At 45.3% G+C, this 19,328-nt stretch overlaps 1 protein-coding gene across 6 annotated transcripts in view; it reads left to right on the forward strand.

Annotated features, from left to right (window-relative positions):
• ELK3 (ETS transcription factor ELK3) overlaps positions 1–19,328 on the forward strand; it is a 76,016-nt gene that overhangs the window by 14,530 nt on the left and 42,158 nt on the right. For all 6 annotated transcript variants that reach the window (XM_055239357.2, XM_055239355.2, XM_055239361.2 and 3 more), the window contains one exon: positions 14,956–15,164. In XM_055239357.2, coding sequence (XP_055095332.1) covers positions 14,958–15,164 — 207 coding nt within the window. In that variant the 5' untranslated portion in view covers positions 14,956–14,957. The remainder of the gene's footprint in view (positions 1–14,955; positions 15,165–19,328) is intronic.

Here is a 19,328-nt window from a genome sequence, read left to right on the forward strand (position 1 = left end):
GAAATGCTCATTGCTGCATCAGGACTGGGGTGCCCAGCACAGCTGTGCAGACTTCCCGGTCCCCAGGATCCCTTGGGGATCCTTCTGAGAGGAAGGGGTGATGTCACAGCCCACACCTGACCCCACCTGGGACCCCTTCCTCCCCAGGGGTGCACCATCCTTCCTGACCCTGCCATGGTGCAGCGTGTGTGCACACGTGCAAAACAGAGACAGGGCAGACGTGATGTTAAAGGCCATTTGTAAGACAACAGATTGCAGGTTGCCATCGATGCAAAAAGAGTGGTATCCAGAGTTTGAGTGAGGAGCTAACACATGAGATTTTCTTTTATTAAACATATTTTATCTTGCTTTTTTTTTTTTTTTTTGTAATGTTTCCACTGGGTGGTGCTGCAGGAATTCCTACCTTTTGCCTTGGATCTACCCTTCCCAGAAAGACGCCTCTAAAGCATAATAGGAGGAAGTCCTGATTTAGAAAGATTTTACAGTTTTAACACAATAGAAGAGTTTGGAGGATGCTCTGGCAGGAAATGTTTCAGTTTCTGGATGTGGAAAAACTGCCATCATTTTATATCCATGCAAAAAGGTTCTCATTGCACTGGGTAAATACTTTAGACTTTCCTCAGCTTCTTTAGCACAGAAAAGCTTTCAAGTTTATCAGAAAGATTAGGGTTTCATTCTAGTGGAAGTGGTCTGTAAGATTTCCTTTATTTTGATTTTTGTAAAACCATCTTAAAGTAAGTACATAAACATTTTCTTACATTGACAACCATAGATTTAAGAAAATACTTCTGTCAAGGCTGTCTTTAAAGCTGAAGACATTGTTCCATCCTTATTTTAAAGATCATTTATATGATGTATTGATGAAAAGGATTACATATTTTTACTTTCAAATACTTTTAAGAAGTCTTTTAGTTTGATAGTATGTAAAGGGTAAGACTGACTTTGCCCCTTCTACAGAGGAGAAGGTTGAAATACAGAAGTTAACATCCCTGCTGTAGCTCACACGACTCTTTTTCTCCTTTTTTTTTTTTTCCTACCTTTGACCAAGGCACAGAAGATCAGGCAACTTTTTAAGGTTTTGGCTGCAATGAGAATTTGTTTATCTTGACCTCCAACTTTTTTCTCTTGTATGCAGGATTGAATTGTATTGATATTAATAGTACAAAAATTTGGGGAAAAGATTTTCCATTCAAGCAAAGGCCTCTGAAACATAAGAATCAAAAGTAGTATGAGGATCGGGGGGGGGGGCCAGATGCCCACTGGGGATTTGAGAGCTCATTAATTTAAAGCTCAAACTGAAAGACAGTTTGTAAGATCTTAGTAAGTTTGACTGACTGTGGAACAGCCTGTGTTTTTCGGGGCATGTTGTGGTCCTCCATGAAATCCTAAACACTGCTTTCTTAGAACCTGAAACGGCTTCCCTAGAGGTGTTTCTTTTTAAAGGAAAGTTTTGGAGGCACTGCTGGGTGCTAGGGACCTTGCCAGATCCTGTCATGCACGGTTTCCCTGGGATTCCAGCCTGTCCCTATTCACACTTGAAGTGCTTCTCATGATTCGTTTCGTGATGTGAGGTGCATGTGTGTTTGGGGCCCCTCTCGGGCCAGGCTAGCTCACTTCTGTTTCCTCCGACTTTCATCCTGTTCCACCGCCCTGCGCGCGCGCACACACACACACACACACACACACACACACACACACCCGAATGGGAGGTCCAGGAGGCACCGACTTCCAGAACACGCAGCTTCTCAACGTCCCGCTTGTATCGAGAGCCACCCTCGCTTATTTAGTGTTGGGTGAACCTTGAACCTATTTAAACCACGATACAGATCTTTGAAAGGAGGGCACTGGTTAACAAAATGGTGGATGGGGTGGGTTCAAAGATTCTTTCTCGAAACAACCCAACTGGAGCAGCTGGAGATGCAGATGAGGCAACACCAGAAATGAACAAGGAAATGTCCTGATTTGATTCCTAGTGGGAATGTATTTCCCACGAATTACAATGAGACAGTTCCTTAGCAGCAGTGAAGTGTGCATATGAGAAATGAAGCCTCTACTGGGGGCATATGCACGTTGATTAAGAACCTGGACTTTGGAGCCAGATGCCCCTGGATATGAGGCTCTGTTGGCCCATTTTACCCATGTGGCCATGAGCGTCTTATTTCACCTTTCAAAGTCATAGTTCCTCATGGGCATAGCCAACTGAGAGTATTAAATTTAGACAGCACGTATAAAGCACTCAGCACAATGCCTGGTACATAGTAAGTGGTCATCAAATTTAACTGCACTAAAAAGAAAAGCTCCTATTTAATAAAGTAATGGATTTCTTTAGGTACGGGCGCTATTCTTCAGAATTCCATGGGATCTCAGCATTGCTGCTGGTGGAGGATATATTAATAGCTAACGTTTTCTTAGAACAGTGCTCTTAATTTGAAATTTATAAGTTATTTTTAGAGTTGTATAAATCCTGGTGAAATTATGTGTATTTTGTATAGCTGTATATTTTTCCTAGAGAATTTTAGATTCTCAAAAAGGTCCATGGACCAAATATGTGAAGAGGAAACTGCCCTGGGGATGTGATTGTGTGTGTGTGTGTGTGTGTGTGTGTGTGTGTGTATCAGTTTTATATACGTAAATATATTTTAGGTTGAATACATGAGATTGCTGGTATTTGACTACTTTTGATCTATAAAAACAATAATTTCTTACAGTTCAACTTAATAGTTGTGATATGAAACAATTTGAAATATATCACGATGTGATATTTATAACAAAATATGATTATAGCTAATTTTTGTATGTTATTTATCAAAGCCTAGCCAAGTTAAAATTCATCAGGCAGCCTTGGACCACTAGTAACCATATTTACCTAAAATAACTTGTGCTTTTCCATTGACCTTAATCACAGGAAATACAAAATAAAAACTTTTCTGTGTCCAGTATTATGAAACAGTCTTTAATTTTCATTGTGGATTTATTAATAGCTTTATTACATCTAATGAATCACTTTTCTGATCCAAATGACTACTGTTTAGGAGAATCTGCTTAGTATTTTTTCCCTGTTGAATTCACAGTGTTAATTACTTTGGGGAGGAACAAAAATTCTGAGTTTTCTTGGGCGATAAGAACCTCAGTGTTGTTTCAGAAGGCAGAGTTGGGCTGCAGTGCTGAAGGTTAAAACAGAGCTAAAACACAAGACAAAATGAAACCAGAGCTGCAGTGACAAAGTGGGACAGATGTAGGAGGCCAGGTTTCCTGTGGCCCATTTTCCAGTTTCCTGCCTGCAACCTGCAGAAGAAGAGGAAGCTGAATGTTACCAAGTATGAGAACTGCGGGACGTGCTTCAGGCCAGAATTAAGAGAATGCAAACAACACAGGCAACAAAAACAATTGCAAAGAAAGTGAATGTTCAGGTTTTAGTCCAAAAATGTCTGGGGAGGAACAGCCCATCTGTTTAAAGAAAAAGCATTGTCAGCAGAGCTCGTCCTTCCATGTGAGATTCTAAGGGGGCCTAGGGACTGCCTCAGGTTGTAGGAACCTCTGTTTTTTATAGCCCCACTCATCTTTCAAGACATGGTCTGCTGTTTTAATACAGAGGGTTACCTGAAAAGATTTTCCCTGCAGTTCCCAGGACTTCTAAATCTGTTTCCTGGGGATGTTGATAAAGGGGGGAGGTGGATGTGGTTAACCAAGCAGCTCTAATGAACGGCAGCCTCAATTTGGGAAGGCCGGGTGACCAGTTGGCTGCTTTGATCTGGGAGGCTTATATTCCTTTAACCACTCAATAAAATTTTTGTTTGATGTTTTCAAGAAAGAGATTAAATGAAGATGTGTGTGTGTTGAAGACTACATAGTGCACACTCTGTGTGGCTACCTGGTGAGCCACGTGGTGGGATACAGGACTCAGTGAAGACGACACTGGAGAAGGGAGTGAGTTCATTTTTCTCCCAGGGGCGGGGGAGGGGGAAGCAAAATAAAATTATTTTTTCTAGGCTCTTTAGCTCATATTGGAAGAGTCTGTGAAGTCAGATCTTACAATACCCATCTTAGAGAAATTGAGAGCCAAAGAAATTGTGATTCATTACACACCTTTTAATTGAGTACCTATTGTTTGTCAGGGGCTGTGTTGGAAGTGCTGGGTAATGCAGGTGAAATGATGGCTAAAAATAAATAGCTGTTTATGTGTTGTGGAAGGCTTCATATAAGGCATATATGAAGGGGGCATAGAAACCTTGTTGAAGGTTTAAAACATATGTAAGCCTTTGGCGCGGTGCCATGCTGTTTCCACACACCATCTCATTTAAATTGCCTTGCTGCTTTGTGCTACAGAGCAATAGGGTGTGCTTCTGGGACAATCAGTTATTTCTTTACGCTGCAGATTGACCACCTCCTCTTCTCTAAGCCCAGAAAGAACAAACTCTATACCAGGAATCTTAAAAAGTTTTGGAATGTTAGGGATCAAGGATACCCACATGAGGCAGCCTTGGATGGAAATAGGCCCTTTTCTGTCTTAATGTGGACCCGCTCTGAAAATGTAGGATAACATAGGGCTGGGTTGTATGGTGGTAGGGTGGGGTGCGGTGAATTATGTGGGAAGAAGTAGATGGTTGTAAGACATTTTCTCAGCCAGAGTTAACGAAACCATCATTTACTACTCACCCATATAAAAGTCACTGACAAACCAATTGAGTTACTTCTAATTTAGCCAGACAGCATAGTTTCAGAAGGAAAGAGGGGTGGTTCCTACACACAGTAAATTGCATATGTTGTTATTTCAGTGGTTGTCAGTGATTTCCTCTGAAAAATCTCTTTTTTTGTGTGTGTTTGAGACGGTTTCATGCTCTGTTGCCCAGGCTGGGGTGCAGTGATGTGATCACAGCTCACTGTAGCCTCAAACTCCTGGGCTTAAGTTATCCTCCTGCCTCAGCTCCCCAAGTAGCTGGGACTACAGGTGTGTGTCACCACATCCAGCTAATTTTTGTGTTTTTTGTGGGGATAGGGGTCTCACCATGTTGCCCAGGCTGGGCTTGAACTCCTAGGCACAAACCGTCCTCCCTCCTCGGTCTCCCAAAGTGCTGGGATTACAGACGTGTAATCCATTCATTGAAAACCCAGTAATCCTTGCATTGTGCTAGATACTACATTGTGCTAGATATAACATGTACAGGCATGTAATCCCAGCAACCTTTCTCTTTCCCAAGATGGAAGAGTTACTTAAAAAACATTGCAGACTGGGCCGGGCGCGGTGGCTCACGCTTGTAATCCCAGCACTTTGGGAGGCCGAGGCGGGCGGATCACGAGGTGAGGAGATCGAGACCACGGTGAAACCCCGTCTCTACTAAAAAAAAATACAAAAAATTAGCCGGGTGTGGTGGCGGGCGCCTGTAGTCCCAGCTACTCAGAGAGGCTGAGGCAGGAGAATGGCGTGAACCCGGGAGGCGGAGCTTGCAGTGAGCCGAGATTGCGCCACTGCACTCCAGCCTGGGCGACAGAGCGAGACTCCGACTCAAAAAAAAAACCAAAAAAACAAAAAAAAACATTGCAGACTGAGCCGGACATGGTGGCTCACGCCTGTAATCCTAGCACTTTGGGAGGCCAAGGTGGGTGGATCACCTGAGGTCAGGAGTTTGAGACCACCCTGGCGAACATGCTGAAACCCTGTCTCTACTAAAAATACAAAAATGAGCCGGAGGCAATGGTGTGCGCCTGTAATCCCAGCTACTCGGGAGGCTGAGGCATGAGAATCACTTGAACCTGGGAGGCGGAGCTTGCAGTGAGCCAAGATCACACCGCTGTGCTCCAGCCTGGGCGACAGAGCAAGACTCCATCTCAAAAAAACAAAAACAAAAACAAAAAACAACAAAAACAACAAAAACCATTGCAGACTGTAAAGAGTAAGTAAATAGGTGAGCAATACCTACTTTTGTTTACCTTTTTTAAAATGGACAATTTGTAGATATTCACAGAATGCAAATACTTGTTAATAAATGAAAAGCTTGGGAGACATGAAGTTGGCCTCATGCCTTTTTTATACACAGTGATAATGATTAAAATAATTTAAATGTCCTTTGAAAATAAATTTAATAGTCTTCCAACTGACAGAAATAATAAAGACTTCAGAACTTGTATAAGTTGTTTTTTTTTCCAAATATTATCCTTATTTACTTAATACCTTACACTTACTCTGTGCTGAGTTATTGCAGATCCCCAATAATATAAAATGTTGTCTTCCAGTTCTTTGACTGAAGTACAGGGTTCATTTTCTATAGTGAAATGGCTACTACCCTTTGTCTTAGACAATGATAGTGTCATGACATGGAAATGCATAGCAGATACAGGCAGAGGAGTTGAACTCACCAGAATTTTCAGTAAGAAGTGTTCAAATTCATCTTCATTTCTCTAACCATGCAAAATTTAACAAACGAAAAAAGACATAGGTACCTCATGAGCACCTATTTTGTTTATTCCTTACCCAGAAGTTTTTCCCCTTTTCTTGGGCTCTCATTGCCTTTTTTTTTTTTTTTTAAGTTGCCTCGTTTCTTATTTCCCACCACATAGAAGCTTAAGAAAATCAAAGCTAATTCTGCCCCCACAACTCCCACCTCAGTAAAAATGAAACAAGGAACATGCAAAGGGAAGTGCTAGGTTGCCATCAGTAGAAAGAAGAACAAATAAGTGTGCATTTCGACTACTAAGAATGGAGGCAAAAACCTCATACTTTGCATAAGGAGTCTATGCGGCCCCTATTCACATTAAGACGTCGGGCGCCACCTTGTGGCCGACAGGAAGGAGGTCAGCTTCCAAGAAGAGGCCGGTAGCTTTTCGGGGACGGAGGCAGGAGGAGCTGGGACACCTGAAGCTGGGATCGTGTCATGTGACCTGACATCTCTCGCGGAGGCGGGCACAGCGTAATGAGAATGATCAATATTTCTGTCAATAGCATCTTTCTTTTTGAGGCTCCGTCGGATTAAAGAATGCATCAAAGTTAAAAACATCGGAAAGACTAAAGACGGACATAAAACTTTTTTTTTTTTTTTTTAAAGAGAGAAGGTCTCGCTCTGTCACCCAGGCTGGAGTGCAGTGGCGCCATCACAGCTCGCTGCAGCCTCTACTTCCCAGGCTTAGGCGATCCTCTCACCTCAGCCTCTTGAGTACCTGGGTGGACAGGCGCACACCACCACACACAGCTAATTTGTGTATTTTTTGTAGAGATGGGGTCTTACTCTTGCCTAGGCTGGTCTCGAATTCCTGGGCTCAAGCAATCCACCTACCTCGGCCTCCCAAAGTGCCGGGATTACAGGCATGAGCTACCACGCCCAGCCTCAAAACTATTTTCATAACTGCATTCTTTAAGTGCAAAAAGCTGAAAACAGAATAAGGGCAGAAAATAATCACTCAGAGTCTGCAAAAATGTCCCTCCCCTCTGTGCCAGAAGTCAAGTGCTTTACTCTCGGCCCCTCCACGCCTCTCTACTCTGTGTCTCTTGCCCTGACCAGCTCATGAATGCCCTCCTGTGAGGCCGCGTCTGCAGCGGCTATGAGCGGTGTTGTCATCGTCGTCCCTTGGCTTGTCATTTAGAACATCTTTCTTTCTTCGCTCTCTGACCCAACAGCTCTCATGTACTTGACTCCCCTTCCCGCTCCAGAGAAACCGCATAGATGGGAGCAGAATGTACCCCAGGGAAGGTGAGAGCCCCAAGGACCCTCTTTGCTAGGTCACACAGCTTGGAGGCCTCAGGGTCAGCGTTTAAACCAGTGTTTCTTAAGCTGGAGTCAGAGAATCTGTGCTCTGGCATCTGAGTTTTATGCAAGCATTTGTGATTTTTTGTGCTTTCATATTTGATGATAGACTACAAAACAGAAGCATACTCCAAGCCACCTTATAAACCACAGTCACCATGTGGCTGAAGAGTCTCCCTGGATTTCAGTGCCTGTGTGGGGCTCATTGCCTAATGGACAAAGAGCCCAGGTGGGTGCCATAGCTACACAATGGCTTCCAGCCTGGGGAAGGCCACGTGACTCCACCGCAAGCTCTGTGAGGATTCCCCGTAGCTTAAAAGGTAATTGTAGTTAACATTTAAATAGCACTTAACTTTGCCCAGGTGTAGTTTAAGTGCATTATTCGCAACTTCTGTAACTCTTACAACAACCCTGTATGATGTGATACTTTTATCATATCAGTCCCATTTTACCTATGAGGATACTGAGGCACAGAAAGGTTAAGTAACTTACCCAAAGTCCCGCAACCAGACAGGACGAGTCTTTGCTGTTGAACCCAGAGAGTCAGGTGCCAGAATGTGCGCTTACCTTCCAAATAGATGAAAGTGCTTCACTAGCACCTGCTTTGAGTTATAGAAAATAGTTATATAGCTGGATGCGATGGCTCATGCCTGTAATCCCAGCACTTTGAGAGGCTGAGGCAGGAGGGTTGCTTCAGGCCAGGAGTTGGAGACTCCTGAGCAACATACCGAGATGGTCTCCACAAAAAATTAAAAAATTAGCAGGGCGTGGTGGTGCATACCTGTAGCCCAAGCTACTTGGGAGGTAGAGCTGGGAGGATTGTTTGACCCCAGGAGGCTGAGGCCGCAGTGAGCCAAGATCGTGCCACTGAGCTCCAGCCTGGCTAACAGAGTGAGACCTAGTCAAAAAGAAAAGAATTATGCTTCAGTGAAAAACCGCATTCTTGACTCTAGAGAAGACTCCCTCCAGCTGATGTGATTCTGATTTTTTGGAAGCTATTTTACAACGTTGTTGACTATTTGTTGACTATAGGTAACTGATCATGAAATAATTCTCGTCTATAGACAGCCAAATTCTGTCTTACAGAGTGCCATTGACTCCCACCCCAAGTTTTGCCTCCATTTAAGCATTTATTTCAATGTTCTTCTTCTATAAATGCCTCTATTATTCAGATGCTTTTTTGAACTCATTATAACGTCTGCCTGGTTCCCTACTGAATTATGAGTGAAATAAAATCGCGAACGTGTTCGTTTTGATATCTGTATGAGAGCCATGATTTAACCCTCTTTTGAAAATTATTTTTTAACAAACTAATTTCTCAGCTGGGCACAGTGGCTCACGCCTGTAATCCTAGCACTTTGGGAGGCTGAGGCGGGCAGATCACCTGAGGTCAGAAGATCAAGACCATCTTGGCCAACATGGTGAAACCCTGTCTCCACTAAAAATACAAAAAAATTAGCTGGGCATGGTGGTGCGCACCTGTGGTCCCAGCTACTTGGAAGGCTGAGGCAGGAGAATCGCTTGAACCTGGGAGGTGGAGGTTGCAGTGAGCTGAGATCGCACCACTGCACTCCAGCCTGAAGGACAAAGAGAGACGCAGTCTTAAAAAAAAAAAAAAAAAATCATTTGTCAACACTGAGAACGTATCACTTTTCCTCCTGCTCCTTTAAAGGAGGTATGCATATAATTCACATTTGACAAGCTGCTCTAAATCGTCTAACTTCACTCTACCATGGTAGATCACAGCTCTACATTACAAAGGGAAAGGAGTTGGGGCAAGTAACAGGTGGTTTTGCCCTCTGGAGTAGGAGTGGGTGGGCCTCAGCCACCTGTGACCATGGTCCTGGTCAGTGCTGGTAGAAATGGTGAGAGGCCAGCCAGAGATGGGAAGTCCCTGCAGGCTGCAAGGTTGAGATGAGGTCAGAGGAATCCAGAAAGTATCAGATGTGAAGGGGACACCTCTTCCTGTAAGAGCAGCGATGCCTTTAAAAGCAGACTGATGAGCCTCAGTATGAAAGCACAGAGTTCAATTCTGCAAAAAGAATGGCATTAAAATACCTGATAAAATTTTGTACATTCAAAATAAGGTCTGATAAGGACGGCAATAATAGACACTGGGGACTCCAAAAGTGGGGAGAGAGGGAGGGAGTGAGGGCTGCAAGATTACCTGTCGGGTGCAGTGTTGGGTGCAGTGTTCGCTATTTGGGCAGCGAGTATGCTAAAAGCCCAATCTGTGCCATTATGCAATATACCCATGTAACAAACATGCACATATACCCCCTGAATCTTAAAAAAGCAGGGGTCTGGGCAGGGGAAAGATAAACATTTTCTTTTTTTTTTTTTTGAGATGGAGTCTCGCTGTGTTGCCCAGGCTGGAGTGCAGTGATGCGATCTTGCCTCACTGCAAGCTCCGCCTCCCGGGTTCACGACATTCTCCTGCCTCAGCCTCCCAAGTAGCTGAGACTACAGGCGCCCGCCACCATGCCTGGCTAAATTTTTGTATTTTTAGTAGAGACGGGGTTTCACCGTGTTAGCCAGGATGGTCTCGATCTCCTGACCTCGTGATCCGCCCGCCTCGGCCTCGCAAAGTGCTGGGATTACAAGCGTGAGCCACTGCGACCGGCCAAGATAAGCATTTTCTCATTAGTTAAAGGGAATTTTTAAAAAAAGATTTCTAGCATTTCTTTTATGTGTTCTACATTTTTGAAGCTCAGAGTGGTGGGAAATCAGCTAAGTAAAGTTAGGCGGATGAAACATTTTAACTTAGAGCAGGCCTCCATGTGCATAATAGTCAATCAAACATAAATCTCAAGTACCGCCACTTTTTTCAACTGTTGATTTAATAAAAGCCACAGTGTACTGTCTGAATTACTCACATTCCTTAAAGTGGCATCCAGATAAATGGGCTTTATTGTACCTGCCTGTTAAGACATTGGACTTCATTAAGGATTCTAGGTATCAAGGAATTAATTTAGAAAAAAAAATTATTTAAATTTTTTTCTGGTGAGAGAGATACTCATACAGATGAGTTTACGAAAATCTGTAGTGTTAGCGGTTATTGGAAGGGCGTACCTCCCAGCACGATGGTACAAAGTCTGTGTTTTCCAACACCACAGAGGGCAAAATTTCCAGCTGGCAGAGGCGCAGTGGAATGTACAGTGTAATTGTATGTGAAAATAGTTGTGTAAATTATGAAACTTGATCTCATAGTTAAACTACATCGAGTGGAACGAAAACAATATGGAGAGCGCCGTGGCAGCTGGTGGCCCACTGCCCACCTGTCCCCCTACCCAAACCTCTGCCACAGACAGCCACCCATTTTCATCGTGCAGATGGCTCTGGCCAGAGAGGATGGTGGGTCCCAGAGCTGCCTGGGGGCTCCACGATACCCCAGAGTGACTTCTGCTGAGCGTAGACAGGAGTGACTGATCTTTGTAGATGCAGTGATAAGCTCACAGGAAAGTAGTTTTTCGACTCAGCTCTGAGTAATGTCTGGCTGGGATTTCCACCGGGAAGGCTACGTGACTGCCCATCATCGAAACTGGTGGATCCACCAGGGTCAAGGAGTGGCTCAAGAGAGCCCGAGAAGAGGAGAACGAGGCCCTCAGCATGGGGCGAGGCTGGGCATGCCTCAGACAGGAGAGGCTGCAGCCCTTAGTCACCTCCGCCGGAGCGGTGTTGCGCATAGCAACCCCTCTGAGTAATCCTCTGATGATCCCCTGTGCCTGCAGCTGCCACCCAAGCTCTGCAGCTTGGTTGAACGGTGGGGGCATTTCTGTGATTCTTAGTGAACAGCTCTTTCCTTCTCTAGGCGAGTTCCTTTATTCCAGAAATCTGGGAGGCCCTGAAGCAGTAGGTCCCCATCCCCACCGCTGCTCCTCTGCCTGTTCCCTTTGTACTCTTTCACCTGTCCTTTTTCTTTCTCTACTACCTTTGCCTGAGGCTATGGCCATAGCACCCATGGCTGCCACTTAGCCCATGTGTGGCCTCTGAGTAAAAATGTGATCAGCCGATCCCTCCACACCTAGTAGCATACTTTTTCATGATTTTTTTTTTTTTTTTTTTTTTTGAGATGGAGTTTTGCTCTTGTTGTCCAGGCTGGAGTGCAGTGGCGTAATCTTGGCTCACTGCAATCTCTGCTTCCTGGGTTCAAGCTATTCTCCTGCCTCAGCCTCCCAAGTAGTTGGGATTATAAGCGCGGGCCACCACGCCCAGCTGATTTTTTGTATGTTTAGTAGAGATGGGATTTCATCATGTTGGCCAGGCTGGTCTTGAACTCCTGACCTCAGGTAATCCACCTGCCTCAGCCTCCCAAAGTGCTGGGATTACAGGCGTGAGCCACCATAGCCGGCCTTTCTCGTGATTTTGAACACAAGCTCTAGAGCGTAAAGATAATGGCACCCCAGCAAAGGGAGAATTTTTTTTTTTTTAAACAAAGACATCATGTATTTTAATAGTCAGCTTTTGCCGCAGTGGTGCTGCGTAACCAGTTGCCCCAAGATCACTGGCTTACAGTGGCATTTATTTTTCTCACAAGTCAGTGTCACAGATGCTGCTTCAGATGATGGGCAGGTGGGGCTTGGCTTCGGACTTCGGGTTGAGTTCAGGTCACCTCCATGTGTCTCGTTCTGGGGTAGCAGCTTCCTGGCAGCATAGCACAGGAGGAAAAGTGCCAACTTATGATGCCTCCAAGAGCCCAGCTCGGCAATGGGATGCTGTCACTTCCCCGTGTCAGTCTCCTGGCCAAATGCAATCACATGGCAAAGCCCCAATGTCAGCACTCCTCCCACAGCCACTCCAGTGCAGGGCTACACAGTCACCTAAGGAGAGGGCAGTTGAGAACATTTAACAAGTCTGCCATATGCGTTCTCGTAAGTCATGCCCAGAACATGGTCTCTGACACACGGGGTTGGATTGCAATGAAAAGTGATTCTGTGATGCACAAGAAGCTCCGAGGAGGCCAGGCAGGTGGAAATGCTAAGTGTAAAATACATGGATAGATGTTTCTGCTGCCCTCCTGTCCCATTCGGAACGTGATGTCAGTTAAAAGTGGAGGGTGGCGGTGGCCGACCACTTTCCCACCTGGCATGTGAGCAGAGGCCCAACAGTCCCTTCCCTGCAGACCTCCAAACCCACCGGCAGCCTTCTGCCCTTAGGAGCAGATTCATCTGAGCAGGCACTTAAAGTTTCAAAGATACGTTAAAGCTGACTGATGTGTTTGGCCAAGAAAATCTCAAGAATTTGCGACAACTGTAAGCTGTTCTTAGTGCCAGTGAAGAGAAGAAAGTTGTGGCTCATATCCAAGTCATCAGAAGGGTGGTTCATAGGAGGAGTTGGGGCTCGTCAGCTGCCATGCATCCCAGCAAAGTGGGGGCTTGCAAGATTTGTGAGATGCAGAGGTGGTTTTGACCCAGCAGTGAAAGGACTGTCTTACAGACCATTGTGGTTAATACTGATTTCTGTAAAGAATATCCCCTTTAAAGAGCCCTAAATAAAATGCCCTGTGGGTAATTGGAGAGCACTCCTAGTCTACGTTCCTTTAATTGAGAGGAGTTGTGGGGTTGACAATGTTGGTACAAATAACCCTCCCCAAGGCAATTATTCTGGCTTCCAGTTCTCCCAGAGCTGCCCCCTGGATTGCGGTCACTCCAGCTTCAGTCTCCCGCCCCCTGCCCACCAGGACTGCAGTGTCTCCCTCCCATCCAAGGGGATGATCCCTAGCTCTCTGTGCCACTCACAACAGTTGATCTGTGGCAAAGCTTTTGAGGCCAGTCTAACCACCTTTTTTTAAATGTAATGAGGATTGATAACACAAATGGATTATTAGTAGTAGTAGTACTTAGAATCAATACCTATTGTCACGAAAGTCCTCAAATGCCTGAAATTGAGAAACTGCCCAGGAGTGGGGAAAAATTTCCTTGAGAAGGCCCTATTTGAGCTGGTTCACAATGGATGAGAGAGTTCACCAGGCTCCAAAGCTAAGGAACAGCATTTTAGCCAGAAGGAATAGCATTTAAAAAGTTCACACCAGAGTTGAAGGAAAATGACAACATTGTATAAGTTTTTGTCTCTTCATGGGAGAAATTGCTTTTCCCATCTGTGCACCTGTGATGGTGGGCTTTGACCTGCAGCATGGTGAGTGCCGGGAAAGGGAAGGTCTCTGCAGTTGGCAGTGATTGTTTGGTTTCACAAGCATCCACGGACTGGGCAGCTTTGAGCATTGTATGGGTTATCAGAGTGCTGGCAATACAAAGTAATCCAGCAAAGTCCCTTCCTCGTGAAGCTCATCATAGTAGGAAAGGCAGTTACACTTAGACATATACCGCAACCACAGGAGAGATATTCCAGGCACCTGTATAAAGTATGGGGTCCAGCATTTTAGTTAGAGACCGACTATATTAGTTCTTTCTCACATTGCTATAGGGAAATACCCAAGGCTGTATAATTTATAAAGAAAAGCGGTTTAATTGGCTCACAGTTCTGCAGGCCGTACAGGAAGCAGGATGCTGGCATCTGCTGGGTTTCTGGGGAGGCCTCAGGAAACCTGCAATCATGGCAGAAGGCAAAGGGGGAGCAGGCATGTCACATGGCCGGAGCAAGAGCAAGAGAGCGAGGGTCAAGGTGCCACACACTGTTAAATGACCAGATCTCATGAGAACTCAGTCACTAACTCAAGTGTGGTACCAAGGGGGATGATGCTAAACCATTCATGAGAAATCCACCCTTAGGATCCAGTCACTTCCCACCAGGCCCCACCTCCAATGTTGAGGATTACAGTTCAACATGAGATTTGGGCGGGGACACACATCCAAACTATACCACGGACCCACAAAGAAATTGATAGGATGGGCGGGAATAGACACTTGTGTTAAGTGGGGAACGGTTTGAATGCGGACCCGTTCTGCAAGTGGTCATGTCATTAATCATTGTTCCGCATCATTCCCCATGCATTGCTGTCACTCGCGGGGACATATGTGGTGAATAGAGGAGGACCACAGGGCCTCCATGTGTTTCTGAATTGTGGCTGCTTACAGAAATGCAGCCAGGAAGCTCCTGGTTCAGAGTGGCCCCTTGAGATGGAAGTGAAAGCTGCTTTTTATTAGGTTCACTGGGGGAAGGAGGGGACAGCTGAGTTGCCCATTCTGAAGCCCCCTCTCTCCCCACCAAGTTTGGTCAGCATCGTGACCAGCAGCTCTAACCTGGCCTCCTCTCCCCACAGGTATGGAGAGTGCAATCACGCTGTGGCAGTTCCTGTTGCAGTTGCTGCTGGATCAGAAACATGAGCATTTGATCTGCTGGACCTCGAACGATGGTGAATTCAAGCTCCTCAAAGCAGAAGAAGTGGCCAAGCTGTGGGGACTCCGAAAAAACAAAACAAATATGAACTATGATAAGCTGAGCAGAGCCCTGCGATACTATTATGACAAGGTAAACCCTTGACCTTGCATGGGGCCGTCTTGGGGAGGGTGGAATCCCTTCTGCGTTGTTCACTGATGAAAGAAGATAATAGCGTGCTATGAATCAAATTAGAAAATAAAATAGGGGCAGTGTATATACCTTCTTTTTGGGGAAAAGCTGTGCTGTAGGGATTTTCCCCACCCTCTGGACGCCCTTTGGATATTACTGAGGGTCACATTTTGTTTCTTCTGCATTTTCGTCTGAGCTTGCTGAAGAACTTTGCTAACAATAGAAATGAGATGCAGGCAGGCTCTGGGGCTTTCCTCATGTTGAATTGCTTGCATGACACGACGCGTGTTAAAATCCGGAAAGTCTGTTTATCCTGTCTGGTTTGTGGTTCAATTAAAGGGATCTTTCCTGGAAGGTGGTAGCTTTGGCAGATTATTTTTTTAACAATTCAGTGCCTCAGTATCCTCATTTATAAAACAGGAATCAGCATAGGAATAATAATAGGAATAGGAATCCTGTCTCAGGATTGTCGTGATGACCGACCAAGCCATTACATGGTAAGTACTTAGAACACTGCTTGGTATGTGGTGCTTGCAACTTCATGGGAAACTTCCCTAATTGGAAGAAAAAACATGTTCATTTTTAAGTCGTAGAGATGAGGCAGAGTTCTTTGATAAGTGATAATATAGCGTAGTTGCCAAAACCAGGACAGTTGGAGTGAGTTTTAATGCATTTCTGGAAAAGCAGTTTTAATGTGCTTGCTAGGGCAAAATTATTGCTATTTAGGAGAACCATTTCAGGCCTGTAATTGTTAGCCATTTCAGTTTGAATCTGTTGTTGCTGAATATTTAGCCCCTAAGACATAAAGGCATAGAGCCATGATAATGGTAAGCTTTTGTTCTGGTTTTATTGTTCATGTTAAAAGGTAAATTAAAAACTGATTTAAATATTAGTTCCTGATCTATATTTAGGGCCTGCCGTCTGCCAACCTCTTTGGAATTCAAGACATAAGGATTATACATTTCAGGAAGTAGAGACATCATTAATTATAAAGTGTTCCTTTATATGATCGTAATTGCATGTGATTATGTCATTGAAATGCTAAAGGTGCTCTCCTTTAATGTAGTAATTAATTAATCCTGACTTACTGCAGAGTCCTACTAAGATATAAAAGCACTTCTTGCAAATTGCACTGTCTGAAAGCCTCGCAGATGGCTTATTGTTTGGCGTGTTTTCCCAGGTTCTAAGTTCTGCAGTGGGAACTGGGGCCGCTGAAGGAAAGCACTCCCGTTGCCTGCTGGCTGAGTGCCTAAAAGATGGGCTTTGAGACTCAAAAAGCATTTTCATTGTTTTCAATCAAGGTGTCAAAAAAAGAAGTCCTCCCTCTGTGTCTGGGACTTGACTCATCTCTTCCCTGGCCTGGGCCTGGGGGCTTAAGGGTTGTGTCTCTTTAGCATGAAGGGATGTCCTGGGCTGGAAATGACTGCTCACAAAATTAGCAAAGCCATTCCTGTATAAACTACATCTTATCTCCCTTGGGCAGATTTTACAATCTCTTGAGAGAGCAGTTTCATAGCCTTCAGTCAACAAGTATGTTCTGGCACTTTCTGTTAGACGTCTAAGGTGCTGTGCTGAGCACTTCTTCCGCTTGTCTTCTTTAAACTTTACTACAACCCCATAGACAGGTGCTGCTGTCATCATCCTCCTTATACACGTGAGAACGTGGAAGCTTGGATGAGAAACCTGCCCAGGTGCACACAGCCAGTGAGCAGCAGAGCCCGGATTTGAACCTAGCTGGTCCACCCGGGTTCCCAGCCAAAAGGCACACACACACCCTGCCTTCTGGGCCATTCATTTCCTTTGCCTTTGAATGTCTTAAGTTCCAGGTAGGCAGTCAGGCTGTCCAAAGGGTATTACAACCTAAGAAGTTTTGTTTCTTACGAAGAGCCTCAGGCTGGGCATAGTGCCTCACACCTAATCCCAGCACTTTGGGAGGCTGAGGCAGGAGGATCACTTGAGTCCAGGAGTCTGAGACCAGCCTGGGCAAGATGGTGAGACCCTGTTGTAACAAAGAATTAAAAATTAGCCGAGTGTGGAAGTGCATGCCTGTAGTCTCAGCTACTTGGGAGGCTGAGGTGGGAGGATCATTTGAGCCTGGGAGTTTGAGACTGCAGTGAGCTCTGATTGCACCACTGCACTCCAACTTGGGCAATAGAGGGAGATCCTGTCTCTTAAAGAGAAAAAAAAAAAAGGAAAGAAACAAATTCAGTACTGAAAAATCCCAGCAAACGATGTGCATCAGGTAGAGCCCAAGGTCAGGAGTCCGGGTGGCTGGTGTGGCCTGCCTGCCTGCACTGCCCCTTTCTCTCTTGCCAGGCAGAGCATGGGGGCTGGACACATGACCTTTGAGCAGCCCCAAGCATCGAGCTGGAGCTGGCACTAAGGGCAGGAGCGGCCTCCTATCCTGTTGTATCATGTAGACTTTGGCCACCAGAAGAAATTGCTCCATGTCTTTCCTTCTACAGATATACCTGTCCACATGCACACACACACACACACACACACACGTATACACATACACACCTGTCCACATGCACACATACTTGTCCACATGCATACACAGATGTCCACATGCACACATGCCCACATGCACACACAGAGGAACACATGTACACACAGATGTACACATGCACACACAGACGTCCACACGCACACACATGCCCACATGCACACACAGATGTACACATGTACACACGCCCACATGCACACACAGATGTACACATGTACACACAGATGTGCACATGTACACACAGATGTACACATGTACACAGCCATGCCCACATGCACACACATACCCACATGCACACACAGATGTACACATGTACACACCCATGCCCACATGCACACACATGTCCACATGCACACACACATGTACACATGTGCACACCCATGCTCATATGCACACACAGATGTACACGTGTCCACACAGATGTACACATGTGCACACACATGCATATGCACATGCACACAGGCACAGACCCACTTGCACACACACATCCACATGCACACGTGGCCATTGCCATATGCACACACATGTGCACACGCATACATGTGCACACATGGCTGATTCTTATAAAATGCTCTCAAGTGATGAGCAAGATGGAAAGTTAGACTCTTAATACAGTTTAAAAAGAAAAGGAGAGCGGGAGGAAGATGAGAAGAAAAGAGATGAGTGAGGGAAATGGAGGGGAGAGGAAAAAAAGGGGATGGAGAAAGAGGGAGGAAGAGGAGGCATGTCAAAAAAAGATGACGAAAACTACACTCTATTTGACATTTTTCGATGACCAGTTTCTTCCTTCCGTTTCACTCTGTGATGATAGGTGTAAGTTGACTGTGTGCATTGCCAGTCTGTGACCGTTTTCGACTCACAGAAATGGCAGTCTGAAGTGGCTCGGCCTCTCACTTGAGAGACAGATTGGAGCAGAGTCTTTGTGGATGCGAAGCCACCTGGGCCACTGCCGTGTGTGCCACCCTGAACTTCGAGCTGCCCGGAACCGCGTGCGTTTCTCAGCGTCACGTACAGCTCAGCCTGACCGTTTGCCTTTTAGTGTTCTCTTCGTTCTCGGTGTCCTCCTCCTCTTCCTCACTAACATTCATCCAGAGCCTTTCAGTGCAGAAATCAGGTAGCTGCGGAACTCGGCGGCTGCATCCTTTTTCCCATCATCTCTCCTGTCCTTTGCTAGCTGTCATTTCTTCCCTCTTGGCTGCAACTGCACATTCCTGGGTTTGTCCTAATAGGGAATTTATCCCACTTGAGTAGACAAACATGAGAATATCATTATTTTTATATATGTTATATTTTTAGCAGAGAAAAAAGTGGAAAATGTGTGCAAACTTGCAGAAAGAAGGCCCCAGAGGAGGGTCGTCCCTGTGCCCATCTGGTCAGGTTGGGGCTGAGGCACTTTAATCATTGCTCCTCCTAAGAGTGTTCTTTTCCTCCCCTCTCAGATTATAATAGCGAGGTAGTTACAGCCTGAGCTCCAGCCTAGATCATCTGGGTTTGAATCCAGCTCCATGACTGTGGCCGTGTTGCCTAATCTCTCTGAGTCTCAGCTTCCTTTTCTGTAAAGTGGGTCTAATAGTAGAGTCTACACTGTGGGGCTGTGGTGGGATTCACTGTGTTCA

This window comes from Symphalangus syndactylus, chromosome 13 (assembly GCF_028878055.3).
Source record: "Symphalangus syndactylus isolate Jambi chromosome 13, NHGRI_mSymSyn1-v2.1_pri, whole genome shotgun sequence".
Classification (NCBI taxonomy): domain Eukaryota; kingdom Metazoa; phylum Chordata; class Mammalia; order Primates; family Hylobatidae; genus Symphalangus; species Symphalangus syndactylus.